Here is a 25,158-nt window from a genome sequence, read left to right as displayed (position 1 = left end):
ACCCTGGTGCTGGTCTTGGCACATCCCATTACCCTGCTCATGTTTTGCTCTTTGTAATTACCATTACTGTAATTAGCGCAGGCTCAGCCATGGGTTATCTTCATTTGGCAAGCTTAACGTACATTTTAACACTGAGCCCAAAAATGAAATGTGTTTTTTGCAGATGTGTATGGCTGTGTTCTGACAGGAGCTGTGTAAAGTCCTGTGATAAAATGAAGCAAATGCTGAACTGAAAGCCCAGGATGGCTTAGCTTTGCAGTTCCTTGAAGGGGCTAGCATGCAGAGGAAAGGTGGGGTCACTATTGCCTTTTAGTGCAAAACAGGAGATGAAAACAAAATAAACCCTCAGCTCTGTTTTTATGCCTCCTTGGAATGAGGGAGAAGCTGAGCCAGTTTCTTATTGATAGTTTCACTCCTCACAGAACCCCAAAATACATAGCTTTTTACATGTAGTGCTTTCAGCCCAGATGGGTTTGAAAGATATAAGGGGAGAGATTCTCCCCTGTCCCTGCTTCATCCCTGTACTGAAAATTCCTGCCTGGTGTAATTCAATTGTGAGTTTTGTCAGCATTTTTGAAAGAGCATTGGTAAGTTTTGCAAGGAGGGAGGTGAAGACATGCCCTACTTCACAGAGGGGCAACGAGAATGATTTCTGAGCAAAATGTTTCATACAGACATCTCTATAACTTCAGCCAGTGCTAAAGCCAGGGGGTTTTTACAGAAGTTACTCCAGAAGGCTGGTGAATTGAGCAGAGAATAACAATAACTTTGTCATGGGACTCTAAGCCTGACTTAGGACTGAACAGAGTATTCTACCCTTTTTGCAGATTAGGGTTAGCAGGAGGCAGATGGTTTTGGGTTCAGTTATGCAGGGCTTTTCCATGAAAGGTTCTTTATCATGCTGTGTCCTCAGGCATATTACTTTCCTTCTGTTTCCTAAAGGACACGGATAGGGATCTGAGGAATAATGCAAGCAGGAGTGAGACCTACTCCCATTGCCATTATTCGCCTGTTTCTCATTAGCTGTTGCCCAGAGCCCAGGCTGGAGCAGGAGAAGGACTATGCTGACCATGCTTGCCATCCGGGAAGGTGCTGCCTGCAGGGCTCTGCTGCCTGTCCAGAACTGACAAATTGTGCTGAGCTTCTGTGAAAGGGGCCACATTCAGCCTTCAATGACTTGAATGTCCAACTCATTTACTGAACATGTCATTCTTGCCCACAGTGTGCTTAGTAGAAGGCCAAATTAGCCACCATCACAAATACACAAAGCTCCACCAGCTGCTGTAAATGTACAGCTCTTTTTGCCAGGCATGAGTTTGGCTCTGTCACTCTAAGCATAAAATGCAGGAATTAGCTTGTTTTGAACTGTCAGCACCTGGAAAGACAAGCTGAGAGCTGCAAATCTAGCTTTACTCTGCTGTCTCTCTCCTGGTGGTGAGTAGTAATGGTCCCACTCCTCCCGGCAGAGGTTTCACGATTATGTGCCTAAGCATGCAGGCTAAAGAACAATGTCCAGTTCATTTTCATGTGGTTTCTCATAGTGTGAGAAGACTCCCATTGTGCAGATTCATGGTTTGGTACAGTCATGTAGCTTATGATGACTGCAAATGCCTGTGGCTAGCCCAGTGTCACCCCACACTGGTCATTTACTGAACCAACTACTTATAGTTTGCTAAAAATCTTTAGACAGCCTGAATTTGAAGGGAGCAGAGCTTTGTCTGTGCATGTTATAGATACCTACTGCTGCTTGCCTGTAACTCTATGCTGTAATTATATGCTGTAATGTTATATTTAGTTTTCATAAGGAGACACTAATAGCAGTGGAGGTGTACTGAGAAGCTGAGACAAGACACATGCAGTACACCCAAACCTTATCTAATACAGACAATTCAAGCTCTCAGCTGAATGCAGGATCATTAACTGCCTCTCAGGCTCTTCACTCTCAGTACTGGTAGCATTTTGCATACAACGGATTTAAGCATAACAAAGCCCCTGTGAATTTGCATTTTACAAATGGGGGTCTGCAAGAAGGGAGACACGAAGCCTCAGCCATCAAAGTCCCGCTGATTGCTCTGGTAAACTTGTGACAGCAAGGCCCTGACTTGCAGAAAACCAATGCCAATTGAAAGATGAGTCCAGACTCTCCTTGAGGTCATTCAGCTTTCAATAAGCAACATGCTCTTTCTGTGGTTGCTCTCACCATGCACAAGAAGCCTTTTGGCCTCTGTGAAAATGGCAGGTAGACAGAGAAGTGTTTGCCCATATATCTCTTCTCAGCCAGGAACATTTAAGCCTCAGACAGATCCAGCATGTTCCTGTTGCATGGTGCTCCTTCCCTGGAGAAGGGGAGGGCAGGCCCTCTAATTATGTTGATACCAATATTGACATTTCAGCACACTGACTCCTTCCCCCTCTTCTCATTTATGTGTCTCTGCAGATTACCTGAGTGTTGTGGATATTTATATGTTCAAGGAGCCTCACGAGATCAACAAGCAGGAGCACCACACTGATAAGTACTACAACCCCAAGCTGATAGTGCGTCGGGGACAGGCTTTCCAGATCCAGATTGACTTCAACCGACCCTACAAGCCAGAGTCAGACCAATTCTGGCTGGAGTTTTTGATGGGTAAGTGCCTGACAAAGGCTGTGTCTTATCAGCAAAGCAATAGTCTCTCATAAACAGGAAAACAGCAGAATTTAATGGCTGGGTCTTTTCCTGTTATGATTGATAAACCATAAAAACAGGCTTAGCCATAGGCAAGGAAGTGTTTTTCTAAACAGGGTTTGAATCCTTTCTTGGAAAATCACCAGACCTTCATGTGAGAGAAAAAGGAGCAAAATCTGGGGATTTTTGTTTCGTAAGAGGCTGTACTTTTTTAAGCTTTCAAAGTTACATCTGGTTAACGCTGTATGGCAATGCTGAAGGTGGAACAGGAAACCTCTTTTGTTAGTGTTTAGGAGATGTGGGGAGGAGGAGTCTGTTGTTTGAGGTAGGACAGGTGACTGAACTGCGATAGCAAAATATTGATTGCATAAAGAGGGGAAGTTACACTGTGTGGAAGAATCTTTTCAGCCTGCATTTACAAACGACTTAGTAACAAGAGGTAAAGTTCAGCAACTGTAATTTTGGATCAGAAACAGAATCATAGAATCACTAAGGTTATAAAAGACCTCTAAGACCATTGGGTCTACATGTTAGCCTAGCACTGCCATGTTTACCACCAAACTATGTACCCAAGCAGCGGTGGTGGCTGGAACACTTCCCTGGGCAGCCTGTTCCAGTGCATGCCTACCCCTTCAGTGAAGAGATTTTTCCCAATATCCAATCTAAACCTCCCCTGGTACAACTTGGGACTATTTTCTCTTGTTCTATTGCTTGTCACCTGTGAGAAGGGACCAGTCCCCTCCTTGCTACAGCCTCCTTTCAGGCAGCTGCAGCGAGTGATAATGGCTCCTCTGAGCCTCCTTTTCTTCAGGTTAAACATCCCAGCTCCCTCAGCCACTCCTCACTGGACTTATGTTCCAGACTCTTCCCCAGCTCTGTTGCTCTTCTCTGGACACGCTCCAGCACCTCAATGTTTTTATTGTAGTGAGTGGTCCAGAACTGAACACAGGATTTGAGGTGTGGCTTCACCAGTGCTGAGAGACTTACTCAGGACTATATCAGAGACTTTCTTAATTTATTGCCAAAAGAGAAAGAGAGCTTTTTTCCTCTCACTGAAAAGTCTTCTTCAGAGACCCAGGTCCTAAGATACCTATTGACTCACTGAATGCACGAGACTAGAGAAAGGCATAACCCCACTAGAAAAGGAGAGAAGCTAAAGGGTTTCCTGCTGTGTTCCAAAGATGGCCCCCACAAATTCTGGTCCCTACAGCACAGCTCTGGGAAACACCCAGCTTCATCTAGATTGATCTGGGAGTTTCTATGTTAAGACATCAATGTTCCCCTTATAAAATCTTTAAACTAGGTTATAACTGATGTTTTAATTTACTTTCCTGTGAGATGCAGATCTGAAATTTGTGACACTGAGTCTTTTCCATTATTGAATTATGATGATGTGGCCATTTATTAGATTTGTTGCCTTCTAAAGCTAGATGGGTGTTTATCTCTTAAACATATGTGCAGTGAAAATGTTACTGTCTGTACATTTTTTTTCCATGGTTCTCTTCTTTCTAATTTAAATTAGGGTTGGGAGGCATATTATGACAGTCCAGTGAATGATTGGCTGAACAGCCACAAGTGCCTTTAAAAATTTAATATGCATAAATATCATTAGTTCTTTTGGGATTTAATTAAATTCAAGATTGTTCTCTTAATCTTTATATGTTTAAAACAAACAGCTGTATCAAGAAGACATGGAAAATGGAACATTTGTTTTTTATTGCACTCTGTGCAGTTTGCATTTGTTTTAATCAGATATCCTATATTGGAAGAAGAAAATTAACACTTCTTTTGACATTGCACAATCCGCTTAAAAGAACACATTCACTTATTTTTCTGTTGCTCTTTCCTAACACATCCATCCATGGTTTGTACCTTGAATCTCTAAGTATGGACAAAAATACTCTCATCTTCAGCCATGGTAGGAATGGGGGTTAATACAGCCTGAGCCAGGGGAGTCTCTGCAATAAACACAGCTCTGAATTATTCCTTTGGAGTTAGCCCCGAGTGTGTGGTGGAATTCCCCTCCCTCTTCTTCACTATTGCTGTCCTTCCGGTGACATGGGATGGGTGTCCATACATGGGGCTGACAACTGGCTGCAGATTCCAGATAGTATTCAATGCTATTGCCCTCCCCTGTTTTTCCTTTGCTTCTGTGAGCACCACTGCCCTCATGTTGCAAGGACTTTAGCTCACAGAGATTCAACTGGGAGGTGTTCAAGCTCCTCTTCTGAGAACTAGTCAACACTCAGCACTCTGCAAATGTTTCTCTTTGTGAACATGTGGTGAAAATGCAGTATATTTGTTCTCAGAGGCTAGCAACAGGAAGCAAAACAAAAACAGTCCACATCAGAGAAGGAAAATTCAGAAATTATATGCTTGACTCTTGCCACTTCTTCTTTTAGAATCGATTCCAATGTTTAATGCTGAGAAGCGAAAGGAAATTTCTCTTACTTAGGAAAGAGAACTGGCTGCTGAATGTCTCAGTGCTATGCTCTCAAACCTTTTGTTAGAAGGAGCTGTGGCCATTTTCATCCATTTTTTTTTCAGTTTATCTTCCTGAAGAGCTGGCTCTCACCTCTTGTGCTGCCTGAATAGCAGGACCCGGACAAAAAGCTCTTGCCCAGGCTGCCTGTGAGCAAGGTAGTGAGGCAAGCACCTCCAAGCAGAGTTTAACCCTGCTGTCTGAAAGTGGGATAAACTCTCTTCTGTTTTTTTTCCTTCCTCTCTTGACTCTGTCATAGACCAGACTCTGGCTTTAAGAACACCGAAGGCAGGGAAGGTGAATCCTGCCCTTTGGTACTGTCAGGCAGAAGCTATCCCTAGGGAGTGGCTCAGACAACAGCCCTGCAGCAGAGGTAGCTTGAGCTCAGAGAAACTTTGTTCTGAAAGGAGTATACCTCCTAGGAATGTGCTAAGTCTGGGAGATTAAAGTGATGGACATACAGAAATATTGGCAGGCTGCTGTAAGATGACCTTTCCAAGGGGCACTCTGTGTTCCTGAGCAGTAGATTTCAAATGGTGCAGCAGAACTATTAAATAGAATAACCTCGATTGGATGGGCCTCTGGAGGTCTCATCTCTAGCCCTTGGTCAAAGCAGGTCCAGCTTCTCCAGCATCTCTGGGTCTTTCCCCATCAGCAGGTTTTGAGTATCTCCAACAGTGTGGATGTTTCCGCATACTATATGGACCAGGATGTCCTGAACTGCAGAATATTTTGAGTGGTTCAAGGTTCTATTCTCGAAAGGTACAAAGTTAGGGATTGCTGGCCTTGACTCCCAGGGAATTCAGTTGGAGCTGGGAAAACTTGAATTCTCCTTTTGCAGGGCTGTGCCTGCAGTGGAGGCTGTTTGTACAACAGTGTCTACAAAGCTATTCAGAAGTTATTAGTTCCCAGCTCTGAGAAAGTTCCCCAAGTTGACATTAATCCATCACAGAATTTTTATCCATTAAAGACTAATTTTGATCCTGAAAAATGTGACAATTGTAATGGATTGGTCCTGTGGGTGTGCACAGAACTATTCTATTTCCGTTATTCCCTAAAATTTACTTTCCTTTTGCTTTTTTTTTTTCAGTCCTATTTTTTCTTCTTTTGCATCATTAAAAAGATGATTAATGAAGCAAGTAAAGCAAGTAGAGACTGCTTAATCCTTCTAATTGATAATGAATCAAGGGTACCTGGGACAAATACTTCTTCTGTCATATGAAACAAGATCTGAAACACTCAGAGAACAATCTTTAATTACAATCCTTTTTAATCCACAGTCCGTTTAAATGCCATTTTCACAGAATTAATGGGTTAAATTGTATAAACAAATATATGTGTGTGTGTGTGTGTAAATATGTATATATATTTGTGTATATATATATATATATGTATGGGAATATATAAATAGTTCACCCCAATCTCTTGAAAGTCACTTTTACAGACATTCTTCTATGATAGTTCCTTATGACTAAAGTCGTTCATGCTTTAACAGACTGTTTTCTGTAGAGTCATCCCTGGTGAAATTGACTGAAATGCTAATATGTAAATTATTATAATTCAGTTTTGCACATAATCCTTTATTAAATTAGGACCATGGTTGCCTGCCAAAGCATGGAACACAATGAATGTGCCAAAAAATTCACATGGAAAAATATCCACTTATAAAGAGTAATTAGGTGTAATTCCAGTTCTTGTGCTGGACCTCAGCCCTGCCACAGTACCTATGGTTTGAGAGCTGCTCTGTCACCACATATTTCCTTCATTTCTGCCTACTTCCTGGCTTTTACAAGAGGAAAGGTGAACATCACCCCTTGGGTGATACTTGTTTTATTGGTCTGGGGTTGAGCTGAAAAAGCCACAAGAGAAGTGCAGATGCTGTGCTTACATCTAATTCCCCACAGTGGGATTAATTCCAGTTTGTTTGGAGCCTCAGTGAACCCAGAGGAGCCAATGGACTCCCTCACCCATCTTGATCTGTCCTGACTCCTGCCTTTGTGGTGATAGGGATATTTTGTGTGTCTCTTTATTTTCCACAGTGCAAAGCTTAGCCTGGCTGAACATAGCTCCCACACCTGGGACAGCCAATTTGGAGTGGATGCTGCAAAGTTTCCAAGTTTCCACTGCTGCACTGGCAGGGATTTCTCTGAAAAGCAGATGAATTATGAGATGGGCTCATAGAGCCTTCAATCTTGTTTTTAGTAGTAGTTTCCACTACGTGGCTGTAAATCCTTGAGGGGTTGATGAGTTTATATGGTGCATCCTGACTCTAATGATGTATTTCCCCACATCCTCATAAATTGCTGTCTAGTTGTGTTTTCCTTAAATGGCTTCATAAATCCATATATATTGGTCTAGCCCTAAATGTTATTATGAACGTTTTATTCATTGATGCACTTCTGGAACGACTGTAAATTCCAGTCCCCCAGGCTACTATCACCTTTCCACACGTGTGCATGTGTGGATACCCACGCACCCGTCCATATGTTCTCCTCAGGCTTCTATAAATCATTGGCTTCTGGCCTGAGATCAGAGGGGAGACTTACTGCTCCTTTTCCCACAGCCTTCCCAAGCCAGTTCCAGAGGGATAGTTATAAACACATCAAAGAAACTAAGAACATAACGATGTTAGAGCTGATCCCATATGGCTTATTTAGGTGATACCAAATTCCCACTTATAGTCAGAGGGATATATGAGTTTAACTAAATAACCAGAGGTCCAGTTCGGGATATGCACACCAGTGTCAATGGAGCTCTTCATTATGTCCTACAATGTCCACTACCTTTCCCTGTTTTCACAGCAGAGTTGGGCCAGGAAAGATTACAGGATTATTGAGGTTTTGATGATTTTGTCAGGCAATAATTCTGCCTTAGTGGGAAGTATCGCTACCTCAGCTGTCACCTGTCCTCCTCAGCAGCTCTGAGGCAGGACAGGTTGTACCAAACAGAGGTGTTGGAACAGTAGATCCCATCCCCAGCCCCTCTGTTCCAGAGGTGCTGGAATATGAGATCCTATCCCCAGCCTACGGATGGGATGTCAAGCTGAATTCTTACTCTGGATAAAAAGTTGCTTTTTGGGAAACTTTGGATCTTCATGTTTTAGGAGATTCCTTTGCACTTTCAAGAGAACTTATTGGTCTAGAGTACACACTGTGTTGGTAGGTAACTCAGCACTGCGAGTTTATTAGATCCTTGTTTCACAAAGAAGTACAAAAAATCGAGCAGAGATACAAAAACACCTGATGGTCTAAACTTGGAGTCCCATTTTGTGACAGAAAAAATAATTTGTTAGCAGCAGAACATATTTCCTAGAGATTGCCTCCCAGCAGACAGACCTGTTTGCCAGCTCTTAGCAAAAATCAAACCTCTCCAATTTCTGAACAAAGGCATTGGGGTATTCTTTTCCTCCCCCCCGGAATTCCCAGCTGGGCCCCAGAGGAGTAGAGAAGAGGGAGTCCCTTGAGGTGGTCTGTGAATGCAGTATTTCATGCAAAGCAATCTTTATTAGCCTGACTTTTGCACTGCTTCAGCAGCATCAAGTGGCACATAAAATCTGGCTGTATTTTTTAGTTGTTTTACTAGCTAAGGTGCGTGGCTCTGGTGTGTGTTTTACAATTGTAAAGTTCTAGAAACATTCACTGCTGGGACAGAGTGGCCAGATGTTAATGATTCATAACTGGAGCCATGAGCAAAACTTATTTCAAGATATTTGCGTTTTACTACATTTTCAAGTTTGTATATAGCACTTCTGAAGGCAATGGAATTTGAGGGTGCTAGGAACCTAGATGAGATGTTAGAGATTTAGAGACTACTGCTTTTAATAAAAAATTGTTTCTTCTTGCTTCTTTTGATTGTTTGGAATTTTATTGTAGCACCTCTTCTGTTTCTTTCTTATTTGCTTTACTCTGTGTTTTGTGTCATAAATCTCATATGCTAACACCTGTCTCCAAGTCTGCTTGCTATCAAAAGGCTTACCTCTGCTGTACTGGTGACTTCCATCTCAAACTTATTTATCAATATATCACAGTTATTATACTTCCACAGATGGTGTTGAAATAGATTTTTTTACCCTTTATATGAAAGACTGTATCTAGAAAAAACACATGAACTTATAGGAAAATTGTTAATTACTGTGTGTAATATATATTCCAAAGGGAGACAGATAATTTGACTCCTTGAAAAGCCAATCTTCCAAAGACGGTTCCTAAAAATACAAAGATTACTGAGATACAGCTTTGTTCACCTCCTTCTCTTCTGAGGTATCCCACTTCCATCAGGAAGGAAATGTCCTGTGAAGCTCACTAGATCTCTAATCTCTGTGCTACCAAACTTTCCCTCCTCACTGCTGGAAGTAAAGCTTAGTTGTGTGGGACCTATCCAAGAGCACCTGCTGGTCCCTCCAGTGTCTGTGCCAACAGCACAGCACTAATTCAGCCCTGGCATTTATGAGCTGTTTAATGCACACACACACACAGACACACACAGAGCAGTGTGTATGTCCACTGGGGATCAAAGGGAAAACAAAACTATACGTAGTCAGGAGCTTCCAAGGACAGGATAGAGAAGGAGAAGGAGGAGAATTGAACCAAGCAAGCTCTGGTTCCTGTTAGTCACTTGTAAAGAACAGCGGCAGAATTGGATAACTGGAGGAGGACCGCTCATGTTTTGACAGCTGAACTCACTGTACCTATCTCTCACCCTCTCTCTGTTGCTGTAAATCCTTCTCTGGTGTGGCAGCTTTACCCAGAATTTAACACAGCTTGCCTCTGTGCCTGATGGGCCCAGAGCTGACATTCTAGGGAGGAAAGGCATATGTTGAAAATAACTGACTTTGAACGCATGTGTGTGGCCACAGTTCTCTGGTTTGATGGCTCATTATTTTGCTGCTACATAAATAGATTTTGGCAAGCTGTAACAAATGCTGCACTTTGCTCTTTGCCCCTGTAAAGTGCCTATGTGTGTCAGGGGACATACCATGCATGCCCACATCCACACACACTGCAGTCATGGTGCCTTTTGCCATGTAGATCTTTACTCTAGATGTTTTTTTTTAATTTCTCTTATGAACTCCTTTAATAGCGACAGCAGCTACTTTCCTCCTCTTTTCCTGGGTGCCTGGAAACCCCAAGAAATGTAGAGTTGAGCTGAGCTGCAACTGAAGTGAGAAGGAGCTTTAGGACCCCAGCTTGGGTAGCTACAGAAACCAGGGTGGAATAAGAAAGGATAAGAAAGAAGTATCAAAGGATTGCAGACCTGTGCACTGTGCATCAGGGGAAATAGATTTGTTTGTGCCATTAAACGTTCTGTACAAGGGAGGTTTCTGTAAAAATTAATGTCTTCTGGCAGCATTGTGGTTCAGGACCTAGCACTGAAATGCAGAGAGTTGGAGGCCTGAGAAAGGGGGTCACTGAGAGTTCCCTCCTGTCCTCTCCTGCTTCAAAGGCAGGACAGTCAATCGCTTCTATTCAGTACAGGATATCTTTGAAGGTGCCTATAAAAAAAGAATCACCCAGTGCAGGACTCTCCAGACTTTCTGAGTTCACAGGTTGGATTTTCTCATTTCCATGTACTGTTAGAGTGAGCAGACAGGGACATCCCAACAGTGTGATGTCATGAAACTACTTTGTCTGCCACGGAGCAATTGGCTGTGAAATGTCCTCGTGTGAGGGCCAGAGCCTCCTACACCCAAAGCATACATGAACACTGCGGAGTGAGGCAACCACAAAGAACTGGCTGTGGAGCATGGTTCAGGCTGCCAACTCGTGGTGCAAATCAGAGCTAGAGAGATCCTCAGCCAGCTAATGCTGCTGGCATAATGTCAGCACCCTCCTGTCAGCATAAAAAGAGTTTATCTTGTCTACATGTCCCAGTCCTGACATGCACTCAAACTGCCTCCTGCCTCTCTCTGGGTAGGGTTAGCATCAGAGACCCTTCAGAGAGTGCACTGCCAGACATTCACAGCCTTTTGGTAATGATTCTTTGGATAGTATTGAATCTTCTTCCTTAGAGACTCAGCCAGAGAATGAAATCACCACTGCATGTTAGTCCTTCTGAGAAAGGGCCAACATTGCAGATATCTCAACTATGAGCCAAAGCTGGCTCTACCTTTCCACTGCAGCCAGAAATGTGTGCTCAAGATGTAGATAAAGGTCAAGATGCCAAGCCATCCTGATAGAACTTCCCTAGAGAGTTGATAAACATAGTACTGAGCCTATGAAAGAATTATTTGGCCAGGAACCTTAGCATGCAATGCCAAAGTTACTCAGCTTTATAGCACTCTAGTATCAAGACAACAGATGTGTGCATATGAGAGTAGTGTGACTAATGCTGACAGGTGTCCAGATGTGTGTTTACAATTCAGCTCCACAAGCTCCTGACAAAAGTAACAATTCCCTTACTCTTTCATTTACACCCCCTATTTTTCCATTTGCATTTTGTTTGGTTTGGTTTTTGGTTTAGTTTGGTTTTATTCTGTTTCAGAAGATTAGAGAACCTGTCCCCTCTTCAAAGAAAACATTGGAAATTGCTCACTGTGCTCTTGAAGGCTCTGCCCATCTTCCCAAACTTCCTTGTGGGTTCAGGATTTATGTAACCATTAGGAAGCACCAAATCATGATAGTCTGCCAGGAGCAAACAGTGTTCTCTTGTATTTACTATTTATAACACCTGCAAAGTATCCTGACTTCTAGGATATGTGCCCTTGGCAAATCTGCTGTAAATCATCCTCTGTGCCCCAGAGCACCTTCTCATGAGTGAGCAAGATAATGCAGTGACCTCTTACTTTGTGGGACTGGCTGTGTGGGGCTCTGGACTGAAAGAACCTTTCATACTCCTTCAACACCAACTACATCTGCTGCCCTGTCGAACAAAAGGTGTATTAGGGTGTCTTGTGGCTTTCCTTGCTTGGAAGGGAAAATGGGGTTTTGAGTTTTCAGAAAAAGTGAGAATACCATAGGCTTGGTTCTTTGCCAAACCTGCTTATGAAGTGCCAGTGGCAGTGGTCCCATAAGGATATCTTGAAAAGTTTTTGTGGCCTCTTTGAGATCCTATCTTGTTCCTGTAGGCAGATTTTCTGGGAAGTGATTCTGCAGTATCCCATGTACGTACACGTGGCATACACAGACATGGTGGTGCAAACTTGCTGCCAGAGCACAGCTTCTCCTGTCCCCAACAGGCTCCTATACCGACATGCAGCTTCCAGCAAGGACAAGGATGTCAGTTCCTAACCATGTTAAAATAGTAATCTCTTCCCCCTCCCACCTTTCTGAAGGAGGTACAGGAGGTATTTTTAAAAGTAGCACTTGTTAGCGGTTTTCAAGGATATCAGTTCAACTGCTTGGTTTGCTCTGCTGCTTTGTTTGCGTGGACTGCTTTTTTTAGAACAAGATTATGTCAAAACTAGAAGCAAAATATCAACTGTAGAGGCAAGCTGGGTCATACACAGTTGCACTACAAAGAACAGGAATGCGTTCAGCTCCTACATCTGTTACCTCTAGAGGTTCTTCTCTCTACACTGGCTTTCTTTTGATGGTTTATATTTGAAGTGTCCAGTGCTATATCTTCTAGTGTTTTCTATTGATTTTGCTCTATTATTCTAGTCCTTTATTCTTCTGTAGGTCTTTTCCTTCTGTTGCGTTCCTCACTGATCTGCATGAGTTCCATGGGTTAAGGCATCCCTGGCCTGCAGGGCAAAGTGGGTTATTTATGTGCATTGAATATCTGCAAAATGAAAATTCATGTGCTCAGAATAATCTCTTGGATGAAGCACAGTAGCCCCAGATTTCTCAGAAACACAAATGTCATGGCAGCTTGCAAGTTTCAGATTTAAAGCTGGATTTGTCCTTTCCCAAAATGTAGCAATGTTCAGATCTGTGATATCTCTATATTGGCAGTATAAAAAGCAAGCAAGAAAATTAGATTGATTTTGGAGTTCTTAAATAGTAGGAATGAAAAATATAGAAGTCTGTCCCTCCGTCTGCCATCATTGCTTTTCATTACCCTATTTTTGAATGAGAGAGACTGACTTGCAGCCTAAAATATGAAATGAAGTGCAGATTTGAGAATGAGATAAGGAACTTATCATTCTCACAAGCATCTCTTCTGTCTATGCTTCTGGTTGGCTTACAGATTTAGTTTGGCTCTACCTCAGTCCCAAGGGGTGGAGCCTCACCCAACTTTGAATGCTGTCACTGTACATGTTTACATGTAGCCTATCTGTCTAGCTGCTTTTAGAGTTGGCAAAGTAAAATAAGCTCCTCTGGGGTGTGATTTGTCTTACTGTGAGGCAGACTCTCACGTGAGGTACTTTGAAGGCGTGTCATACTTTGGGACCCATTTCTGGCAGAGAGAGTTTGGTGATTCAGCCCCAGTGTGGTGGTTTATATTCTGGGCATCCAGAATTGGTTCCCATCACATCCCTGAGGAGTGGATGCTCAGGGGGAACCAAGCACTGGGTATCTGCATGTGGACCCTTTTGTGTTTCTTCCATCTGTGTGGACTTCATGAAAGACTGTTTGGCCTCTGCTTGGCAGTGCAGTAGTGAAGAACAGGGTTCTGCTGCGCTAACGAGCCCCAAAATTAATGCCTGGGCCCCAGAGAGCACTTGTGTGCTAGCAACAAGGGTGGTGGGTGCATCTGAACTAGGGGAGCGGCTCTTACCTGAACTCCTAAACTTACCAACAGTCTAGCTGGTGTTGTTGACACCAAGGCAAGGAGCAAGCTGGAGTGCAGCTCATTGCACTAGGATAAACAATGGTGAATAAGAAAAGACTGGACAGCCCCTTCTCATGCTGGCAAGGCTATCTATGCTCCTGGCAGTGCTCAAGCCAGTGAGACTGGAGCCTGCTGGAGTGAGGTGGGTGGGGGTATGGGGACAGGCTGCCTGTGGGGAGCTGTTGCAGGTATTTGTGTGGCTGTGATGTCAAGTTACCAGGCCCTGTGAGGGGCAATGAGAGAGTATGTTATTTTTGCCCACTAAAACCTGCCACCTCCATTGAAAATAAAAGAAAAGGACAGAGGACTGATAGAAAATTTAAAAACTGTCAAAACAAGGTGAACCTCTTCACTTCTCTCTCCAGGTCGCTACCCACAGCAAAACAAAGGCACCTACATCCCAATCCTAGTAGGCAATGTGCTAAAACCTGGCCAGTGGGGAGCCAAGATTATCCACAGGGAAAACAACTCCATTCGGCTGTCCATCATGTCCTCTACCACCTGCATCATTGGGAAGTTTCGCTTCTATGTTGCTGTCATGACTCCCTTCGGCATCCTTCGGACACGCAGGAATTCAGCGACTGACACTTACATCTTGTTCAATCCCTGGTGCCAGCGTAAGTACCTGGTCAAAGGCTTACACTTTGTGCTGCTGGGCTCATCAGGTTTTAGGTGGGTTGGTCCAGGAATGGGAGCATGGTGCCAAGGAGGTTGTAGACATGTTTTCCAGACCAGTTTGGGTGTAGAAAATTTACAGTAACTCTGCCAAAAGTCAAGTCTTTCAGGCTGGGGAATAGCCCTGTGTGAGCAGGGTTCCATGCTGGAAAACAATCCCTTTGATTTGTCTAAATTCTGCAGTTTTATTTGGCCAAGCCTGTATTTTCCAGTTTAGGCTCCATTTTTCATAGTAAACATACCCCAAGGCTCTACTCTGACTTGAACAGGCAGCACTGAGAGTGTCCAGTGTTCCTGTGTGTGCCTTAAACAAGTCAGCATGAGCATATTTTTTCCAGGATTTGGTGTGGGACAGGATGTGGTGGCCTCACATACTCAGTTGTCTTACATTGCTAATTGCCACATTTGGGATTGAACATCTGAAGTCAAAATATTTCAGGAATTCTATGGGAGCTGCTGTTTATGCACAGGTTGGGTGGAATTCAGCTTGCTGTGGCATCACTGGTGGTGCCTTCCTGCTGCTACATGACATTTGCCCTTATAACTTCCCCTTTAATGGTGACTAATTAGCAACAGTGCCCTCTCTGAGGAACAAAACATTTTGCAAATGAGCCGTTTTTTATAGTACAGTGAGTTGAAGAATAATTATTTTTCTTTTTTTTTTTTTTTTTTCCTTTAAAATCTCCTAGGATCCTTGGAAGAAATCAGGATTTATGCTATCAGGGTTGTATTTTACCCAATGAACTCTGTGTGTGGCTTTTAGGAGAGGGCAAGGAGGACCAGAGAGGTTTGACTCAGCCTTCTGACAGGCTGTAGCACTGTCTCTGCTTCCAACACTTGCAAGGTTCCAAATCACATGTATTGCCGTGTATTTAGGTCACCAGCTAACTTCAATATTCTCCTGCTACCCTTCCTTCATCCTTCCATTTTTTACCACGGTATTTGCATCAAATAATCTTGTGCTAAAGGGCCCTCCTACCAAGTGACAAGTAAGCTTAGCATTATTAGTAGAGCCCATTATTCAGCTGCACTGCTGTCAGTACATGGAATGATTTGTGCTGGAGTCATTACTTGCCCCTGGTCTGAGAGAATATAAGCAATGATTAGCTTATGCATTATTTAGGAAGATATAGATTAATGCTGAATAAAGCGGAGTTAGTTAAGTGGGAATAGGAGGGAAGGGCATGGCCAAAGACCCTGCCACAGTGAGATACTTTGAAAGCAGTGTAAGGTACCTTAGAGCAGTGTGGTAACAGCTTACTCTGGAGGGTGGGCAACAGAAAGAGAGGAAACACTGCCAAAGCTATGATCCACTGTGAGCAGACAAAACTTCCCAAGGTTTGTTTTGGCATCTTTAGACTCACAGCTTCAGCCAGGGAAAGCAGAAAGCTCTACCTAAAGGTAAAGCACTACTTGGTTTTTGTCCTGGATGTTGTAACAGCCAGCACAGTGACCCTGCAGTGGCTCAGCACATCTTTGGGAAGGGATAAACCCCAGGGAAAAGCTTCTTAAATTGCCTCAGTTTGTCTCATGATTAGCAGACAACCAGCCAGGGCTGCATGCAGTCCTAATGTGGAGACAAGATGTGATGTGGGGGGGTTGCCTACCCCCACTGTGGTGTGATTGGTACTACACAGGCTGATGTGAGGTGTTAGTCAGAGGGAAAAGGGAAAATCAATACCTACTTCACACCTCCTTGCCCAGCAACTCTACCAGCAGACTGATCCACCATTATTCATGGTATATGGACACTTTGCTCTCCTCCCTCACATCTGACCTGAATGAGTCCAAAAGCCAGCAAGATTAAAACCACAACTTGGCAGTAAACCCACAGGGTGCAAGACAGGCAGCAGTTGCCTCCAGTGGCAGGCATCAGCAAGGCTGATGGAAAAAGTCTGCCTTTGGAAAGCAAAAAAGACTTTCTGGGCAACAAAGATATGTTGTGTGACCCCAGATCCGGGACAGGCAACTTGGAGACCACATCTTCCTCTGCAACTTACATTTTCAAGTGTGTCTCAATGGCTACAGGTCCTGTCCCTTGTTGACTACTTCAGTTTTCACTTCCTGCTTGTTTCATTTGGATTTGGATATATCCTCATTTCTTGTTCCTCTTTTACTCCTAAGTAGTTTGGGCTAATTGGCTCCTGTATCTGTCTTTCCCTCCTCTTCTTTTGTTAGAAAATCAAGGACTATTTCTTCATGCTTTATCCCCTGGCTGGAAAAGATTTTTCAGTGGAATGACAAAAGGGTAGAAAAACTGAGGCAGTTAAAGTGCAGAGAAAACAATAGTTTGAAAACCTTCTACACTTGTTTGCTGGTTTAATAGCTAAGCAGAAGAGTCTGAGTGAAAAGCCTCATTAAAAAGAGAGAAGTCTGATGCCAGGAATGAATGGGGATTGTTATAGGAGGGAGCAGAGTATCAGCACTAGAGCCTGGTGCAGCTTTCCGACTCATCATCTTGGAGGAGCATCAATATGTCAGTATGAGCTTTTCTTTAAGACAGAGGCATTTGTGCCCTTTCTTATTACTCCTTTTCTCACTATAGTTCAGTTTTGACATATTTTCCCAGGAAGGGTTATTTTTTTTTTTTTTCCCTGCTGCTTCAGAAGAAGTTTGAATACCAGTCAAGCTACAGAGTACTTTGCTTCCAGAATCATCATATGCTTCTATACGTTTTAGTCCCTTTAGCTACAGTTAAGACTGAGAACCAAAAACATTTTAAAGATACAGGGCCTGATTCTCCAAAATTATATACACCAGCCCCAAACATCTGGGAATTCACTTAACTAGTGGATTGAGATTTCAGTTACTCAGGTGTATTTTCATTACTTAATAAGCAAGGTAAAGTCTGTGAGGAGCGGCATCCTTTCTACAGACAGATGACATAGTTGGATAAAACAGATGTGCTTTTGGGCATGCAGAGCCCTCTTCAGTTCTGGAACAGAAGATACAAATGGCAAGTTGTTAAGGATAACTTCTTGGAATTTAACTAAACTCTTGGCAATATCAGACTACATGAAAGCGGAGAAGAACTCCTTTGATCTGGATACTGTGAGCTCTTTCCAAGGAGCTGTGAGCTCTTTCCAAGCAGGTGCTGAGTCCCTGCAACTTTCTGCTAAGGAACATTAAGTGATTATCAGGAAAAGTCCTTGTGCTGACTTCTGTGACTCTCTCACAGGTGGAGGTGCACAGTGTAGCTGAGTAACTTGTGGGCTGAGGTGTGCATTTTGCTCACCCAAGCCTCATGCAGAGTGGATTACACTTAAGCAATTTAACATATTGCAACTTTTTTGAGTCAGCTGCATATTTCTTCTGCTTAAATGTTCTAATACAGTTTGAGGATTAGTAACATGTGGTTGACTCTGGACTCATCTCACATGTTACCAGTGATCCAAATGTGGCCCAATAATGTTTTCTTACTTTTTTAGGTAAATCTTAAATTTGATTGCTTGTGTCATAGATTCCACATGGGCAAAATTCACATACAGCTTCATCCTTATACTACATTAATATAGGCAAGTACTAGTACTATTCGAAGCAGCATATTGATCTTGATCCTGGGTAGAGTGTTTTTTGTAGATAACTGCATTTACCTCTTGCAGCTTGGGGCTTTTCACAGCACTGTCCTCTTCCCAACATGAGCCCTGCAGGCTTTGTGGTTCCAGTGAAGCCCAGCCTTACTGGGTTCCTGTGGGAGCATGTTGAAGGGAGGCTGGGAGCTCAGGGCAAGCCTGCTGGTTCCACCTGTCTGCTGGTGCTGCCGTGCTCAGCTGTCACTGTCTGCACAAAAAAAATGGCTTTTCCAGTGCCACAGGATTGCTGTGCTGGGGTTCGGGTCCCTCCATGCTGGGTAGAGCTCTCTTATGTTCATTCACTTTCCCAAACAGAAAGGGTTACCCTGCACTCCTCATGTCTTTAGCAAGGGATTCCTCACCAGCAGTGCTGTCTTCCCGTGAAGTGTATTTTCACCTGCCCCAACTTCAAGCAGAGTAGCATAGAAGCTAATTTGCTTCTTTGTAGCATTGCTGGTGTTTTAGTAAATTCCCAGGATAAAAGAAGTGAAGTAAAAAAAAACCTCTGAACTGCTAAAGAAAAAGAATAAACAAAGCCAGCACAGTTCTGTGGAATTCTTCTGTTTGTCAGATGTGAGCCTCCACTTGCACAAAATAATAAGGAGTTGCATTATGTAGAGCATGCTTAGCATCAAAGTAGACACAAATGCCTCATATTTTCTTCTAAACAGTCTCAAGGGAAGTGAAAGCTGTCAAAAATCAAAGCAGCTGACTTCCCTATAAAACACAAAAGACCTTTTTACCTTATCAAAACCACAAATATTTAAAATAATCAACAGAGAAGTTAATCAATTTTCATCTGATTCAGCAAAGATCATGCAGTCTCAAAATAACATAAGCATCTCAATTGATACCAGCAAGATCAATGTTGATATTTTTAATCCCCAAAAGAAAACAACAGCTGTCAAGAAGGCATATGCACACACTTCACTGAATGTGTAACTGCATAGAAGAAGGTGTGAATTCTCCTTCTTTAAATGAACTTTATGTACTATTTGTATGGACAGACTTTAATAAAATCCAGAGCTCAGTGAGAGAATGCAGATAATCATTTCAATGAGCAAATCAGGCAAATCCAGACTAATGGAACAGAGCCTATGAGATCTGTAACACCTGCCATATTTTTAGTGGGCTGTTATACAGAACTTGTTGGACCACAAAAAAGTCATGTAATATACAGTTTCATATGATTGAGAGTCCCTGCTTGCAGAAATGGCTGCAGCCTTTTCATTCACTGTCAAGTCTGAACACTCCCTTCCACCTCATAGCCTCTAAACACAGTAAGTCCATGATCATCCACTTTGTATCTGGGTGCAGGTTGAGGTTTATTAGGTCATGGGTAGTGAAAAGCTTACAAACTTCTTCATGGTCCAGCCTTTAGAAATAAGGTGAATACCACCCCTGCCAAATAACAAGAGTGGGTCTCAGACCTGTCTACTTTAGGTAAAACTCTATGAAACCTGCTGTTCCTCTGCTTGCTCCAAGTTGTACCTAGTCATCAGGGCCTGTACAGCAATGGCCATAAAGCACAACAGCAAGCACTGATCTCCTCAAATGCAATACAGGATCCTTGTATTTAACCCCTGACTCTCTATTATCCTTTGCACACCAATGTGGAGATCATTATGTTACATATCTAGGTATAATCAGTTATGTATATATATAGACATAGCAATAGAAAAATATCTTGAGGGAAAACAAAACTCTCAGAAGGGTCAGTTGTGTATATTGGCAAAGCCCTTCACCTACTGAGGCTGATGTGAGTTTTTTTGGGGTTGTTTTTTTTTTTTTTTTTTGTGAGCTCAGGTTTTCGCTTATTTTTGGCCAAATTGCAGTTTAATGGAGAAATGAAGAAGCTCTTGAGGATGAGGTTTACAAGATAGTGCAAATCTGATTTGCATTTCAACAAAACACAACAAATCAAAAGGCTTTTAAAAGTTAAATGATCCTCTAGTAATTTGTAGTTCGGTGCTGAAGAAATCTACTATGGCAGTAGTGAGTGTAGTTTTGTACTTGCTCACATCAAATTGTTTGAAATTCCCTTTAATTTGCTATCTGGAACCACAGTATGGATTTCCTCAAATTAATTAATTTCCATGCTCTTAATTGTTAACGTGTATCTTTTAGTCTCAAAATACAAGCATTGGCACAGGAAATAAATCTTCAACTATTCTAGCATCACAGCCTGCTTCATACTTACCTGTGAACATCTGAATGGTTTAATGTAATTCAGGGTACCTTATGAATGTTAATAATGAGTTATTTACATATGTAAATCATGTTTGCAAGTCAAGCATCCATGCATATGCTCTTGATTTTTGATATAAGTCCAGTCTAGAATATACCCTTTGTATATGTTTTGATAAAGACCTCGTCCAATTACTTCCTGTTCTCACTTGGACAGTTGAATTTCTCCTCATATTACCTGGTCAGTCATGCTATGTGGGGAAAGGATACTCCAGTCAATAATTAATGCACAGAAAAGGCAATCAAAATTTTCTCTTAATAATTATAAAAACTGTACTCCATTTTTTTTAATGCACTACAGATTTTTCTGTAGATCTCTTGACCTAAGCTGTTTTCCATTAACATTAATAGGTTTTAAATTGTTCTTTGATCTTTTTGTACAGATGCAGATTTGCATCATGGTGCTCCAACTTTTAAATTAGTTTCACACACTAATCATAAAATTCTTGTGCAGATGTGATATTTTAATCCTACTTTACAGATCCTGAGAAAACTGGCAGGAGTTGCCAGCACTTTTCCATCTTACATGTTTTTAGATTGTGTATCTTAACTAGGATGACTACCTCCTTATCCCTGTACTCTGTTGAAGCAAGTAATGCTTTGTTTGATGCAAAAGGGGTACTTTTCATCAAAGATGAATGTATTATATGCTAAGATGTTTTATCTGTCCTATGTGAAAATTAAGTACTTATACTAATATTTATTTTTGGTAAACTAATGTAGTGGATGCTGTGTACCTTGATGACGAGAAAGAAAGGCAAGAATATGTCCTGAATGATGTTGGTATTGTATTCCATGGAAACGTCGAAGATGTAAAATCAAGAAGCTGGAGTTACGGGCAGGTGAGCTGTTTAGATCTTCTCTGGATGCTCCCAGTAGGACTGCAAATGAGTTTAATTGACACCAGACTGTGGTTGAGACTGTGGGCTCTGGAATGCATTATTGGTTTCTCCTTCAGAAAGATAAGGGGTATCATTTTAAAATTGTATGAAGTGGCTATATGCCTAATCCAGAAAAGCAATACTATAATAGCTGATATTTAAAGACCTTATTTCAGGGGCATATTTCAGATACTAAGAGGCTGCCTGTTGGAAGTTATGATCATTAGCTGAGGTTTCCACAGGGCAGAGGTATTTCTGCTGCTGCATTATTGCTGCTTCAGGATCAAATCAATTTATGAAAAGTAGAGTTGTTTGTTTTCTTTTTCATTTTTTGACAACAGGTTGTATTGCTTTTTGACTTTTCTTTTTAGCTTTAGCAACTTGGTGGAAATAATTCTGTTCTTCTTGGGCATCAGATAGTCACAAGTTTCCTATGAAAAACTAGTATTTAATTCCAAAATTTTAAATTCTGGGAGAATCTCTCCCTTTTCTGCCTGGACTTGATAGCATCAGTCTCCAGTGGTCTCTTGCAGTCTTGGGGAGACAACCTCCACTAAACTGGAGTGGGGTATTGGTGTACCTTCAATAACATAGAATCATAGAATTTGGGTTGGAAGGGATTTTTAAAGATCATCTGTTTCCACCATCCCAAGATGGACATGAACACCTTCCATTAGACCAGGTGCTCAGATTCTTGTTCAGCCTGTCCTGGAACACTTCCAGGGATGGACCATCCACAGCTTCTCTGGACAACTTGTTCCAACAGTTTACCACCATCACTGTAAAAAACTACTCCTTTCTATGTAATCTAAACCAACTCTGTTTTAGTTTAAAACCACTACCCCTTGTCTCAGACTTTTTGCTTACCTATTTTACCTCAACCTTCTTGTAAGAACTCCCCAGCCTAAAAAACCCTATAGGATGGAAGAATTTATTTATTGTGTTAGAATGGGAAAAAGGTATTTCCAGGCAGAACTGAAATGATAGCAAAGGTATAATCCTGGCTGTCACTCAAAGGGGCTCCAATGGACAGATACAGGACATGGTGAATTTGTCTCATCTCCTGGATTTTCACAACAGCACAATTAAGAAGGTACTTACTACACCTTACTACTGTGGTGATGGATCCATTCAGTTTTTGTGGCACTTCCCTAGCACAGCCTTGCAGAAGGGTCCTTACATCTTGCTTTCTCTCCCTCAGCTAAATGCCACCTCAAAGATTGGGCAGGATGGATTGCCAATGTGCTTGCCCTGGAGAGCTCTTTGAACTCACATCTCTCTTTTTTCCTAATTTAAGGGTACAATTTCATCTTTTTTTTTTCTCCTGTGGCAGCACTGCATTAGGGAGTTCCTGCCTCTGCACCATTCCTTTGGTTGTGTCAGTGCCATTGTTTGCAGGCTCTGACTGGTTTCCTGTCTGTGACAAAAACAACCTGTAAATAAGGAGAGGGGAAGAAAGAAATTCCATAAACTGCTGATGCCACTGATATAAGAGATGTGGAACCAGATCCTGAGGCCAAAGCTGGTCTTGCATGTAAGCTGACCAAAAATGCCCCCTCCTGGCCCTTCTTTCCCCCTGCAAGCACTTGTGAAGCCATGCAGTGACTCAGACTGGAGAGCTGATCTAGCTGAATAAGCATCTCCTTGATTTTTTTTTTCCCCTCGGGTAATTTCTTGGGCTTGCTCCGTTCCTAGATTTGGGATTCACTCTATGACACATGTAAGGGGGAGGGAGAGAGGGGAATAAGCAGCTGGAGGTGGAAGATGCTGCTTAAACCGGATGCTAGATTTATGTCCTAAGATTCTACATTTATGGCCTATGGTGGCTTGGCCTGAAGTGTTTATATTCTGGGAATCTGGCATCTTCCTAACAAAAATACCAGCCTTTTTTGAGAAACTGGCATTATTTATTTGGTTTTGCTAAGAAGTAGTTCTGCCTGGAGTTTAGGGTCATTCCATAGTCCTTTTTCATGAACTTCGGAAATGGGAATTCCTGAGTTGACTGAAATCAGAGGACCTGATTTTCACCCTGTGCTGAGGTGCACCTTTTGCTATTGATTGCCCACGTGAAAGCTGAGAGTGGCAGATGCACCTCATCAGGCCCAAGCCACGAGCTTTAATGACATTAATAATTTTATAGGGGTTTAACAGACATGTCAAGTGGCAAAGGAATAGAAAAATATTCTTCTAATTTCCTTACTTTCAGTGAAATGGAGGACAGAATGTTCCTGTTCTTACCCTGTCCATTTCCAACCATTAAGGACACATTTTTGACAATCCTGGATGTTAAGAACAAGAACCTTGCTATGAGAGAGTAAAAGTACTAGCAGAATGGCCTATATTATTAATATATCCTACAATTATGCTTTTTATATTTATGATATATAGCCCTTTACCACATGTATGTAAAAAGCACAAGGCCACAGAGAGTTATAGAGATGAAAGGCATATAGTCATATACAAAAATGCAGATAGATTCGTGCATGGTAATGTTCTTAAGCTAAAAAATTACTTAGGACAATCACAGCTGGAAACTTTACCTGAGGTTGTAAATTGAAAAGGAGCATAGAGTTCAGAACTGGTTGGAGATGGTTCTCAAATCTGCTGTCTATAATGAGAAACATCAACACAAGAGGAGAAAAGGCAAGAAACATGGACAGAGGAAGAGAAAACAACAGAACAGTTGAAACATGGCTGCTTTAAAATGAATGAGGATGGAGGTGCTCCTTGTAACATGACTGCGATCCCTCCTAAAAAACTGTATAAGGCAGTCACTCAGAAAATTCCATGGAGAATCCAGGGGAAATTTGGCGTTGGAAGAAATCTAGGCACTTAGAAATTCTCTAGCTGAAAAATATCAGAAGTTAAATGCTATATCGATCATTTAATGTTGACTTTTGGTTTTGTGAGAAAAACAAAATAAAACAGGTGGGCATAGAGTTCTGTTGTCATCATGGCTTCTCTTGTGTCCACATATTGATCTGCTTGAGCTTGGAAACCCAAGCTCGTGCCCGTCTAATTCTACAGCACATGCATTTGGTCAGGTCAGACCACGGGCAACATGAGATCACATCTGCCTGCAACTGACTGTGAGAAACACAGTTTTAAATCAACCACTGGAAAAAGTGATACAGCCTCTCTTACTTTGGTTTAAATGGAAGATCATCTATTACAAGCAGATTAGCATGCAGGTGGATGCCCAGGAAGCTATGTGTGCTGCTCTGTAACACAAGACATATCTGTGTGCACTTCGCCTGTGGGTTTTCTTGTGCCCTATTTTCCACCTGCATTTTTTCCCTAGTGGTTTTCCGAAAGTTCCTTGCTCCTGAAATAGGTTTATTTTCATTTCAGCTTCAATGACACAGACAGTGAACCTGCCTGGATCAGGTTCACTCACCTGTCCTAGCTGCCCTACCTACTACTTCTCTGGTTCCTCTGATATTTCAGAGATATTCAGCCTTATAACTGCTATTTTTCTATTCCACTTCCATCTAGATAAGATTTTCTTGCCAAGAGTGAGGGCAGAAAACTGATTTTGTTTGATTAATTATTTTTTAAATTCCTTAATATTCAAGAAGGGCAAAACTGGCCTTAGCGTTAAGGCTACTCTGCATCCTACACTACTGCAAGAGTGTAAGCCAGCTAGCCCTTTCAGCTTGTCCTCTCTTGCCTGTTGATCTAGTTATTTCACAAGCATTCATGTCACTTTTTAAATGCTGAGGTGGAAGGCAACAACCCTGATAGCTATTTATTTCCTCTTTATTCTTTCTGTATGTGCTGGCAAGATTGACAATGTCTCATAAACTGTAGATTTAAAAAGTTTAATTTGTAGGGTAAACCTCTTACTGATCTAGCCCAGGCCTGATTAATTGAAATGCAGATAGCAGATTTTGACCCTGGTAAAAAATTGTTGGGCCAGACTAG

At 42.0% G+C, this 25,158-nt stretch overlaps 1 protein-coding gene across 5 annotated transcripts in view; it reads left to right on the top strand.

The window, feature by feature from the left end:
- The window catches only part of F13A1 (coagulation factor XIII A chain), a 59,872-nt gene that overhangs the window by 5,296 nt on the left and 29,418 nt on the right, over positions 1 to 25,158 (top strand). For all 5 annotated transcript variants that reach the window (XM_030265455.4, XM_002199749.7, XM_030265458.4 and 2 more), the window contains 3 exons: positions 2,438 to 2,626; positions 14,225 to 14,476; positions 21,077 to 21,195. In XM_030265455.4, coding sequence (XP_030121315.4) covers positions 2,438 to 2,626; positions 14,225 to 14,476; positions 21,077 to 21,195 — 560 coding nt within the window. The remainder of the gene's footprint in view (positions 1 to 2,437; positions 2,627 to 14,224; positions 14,477 to 21,076; positions 21,196 to 25,158) is intronic.

The sequence above is a fragment of the Taeniopygia guttata genome, chromosome 2 (genome assembly GCF_048771995.1).
Source record: "Taeniopygia guttata chromosome 2, bTaeGut7.mat, whole genome shotgun sequence".
NCBI classification, from domain to species: Eukaryota; Metazoa; Chordata; class Aves; order Passeriformes; family Estrildidae; genus Taeniopygia; species Taeniopygia guttata.
Note: the sequence above shows the minus strand (reverse complement) of the source record. Positions and strands in the feature narration are given on the sequence as shown.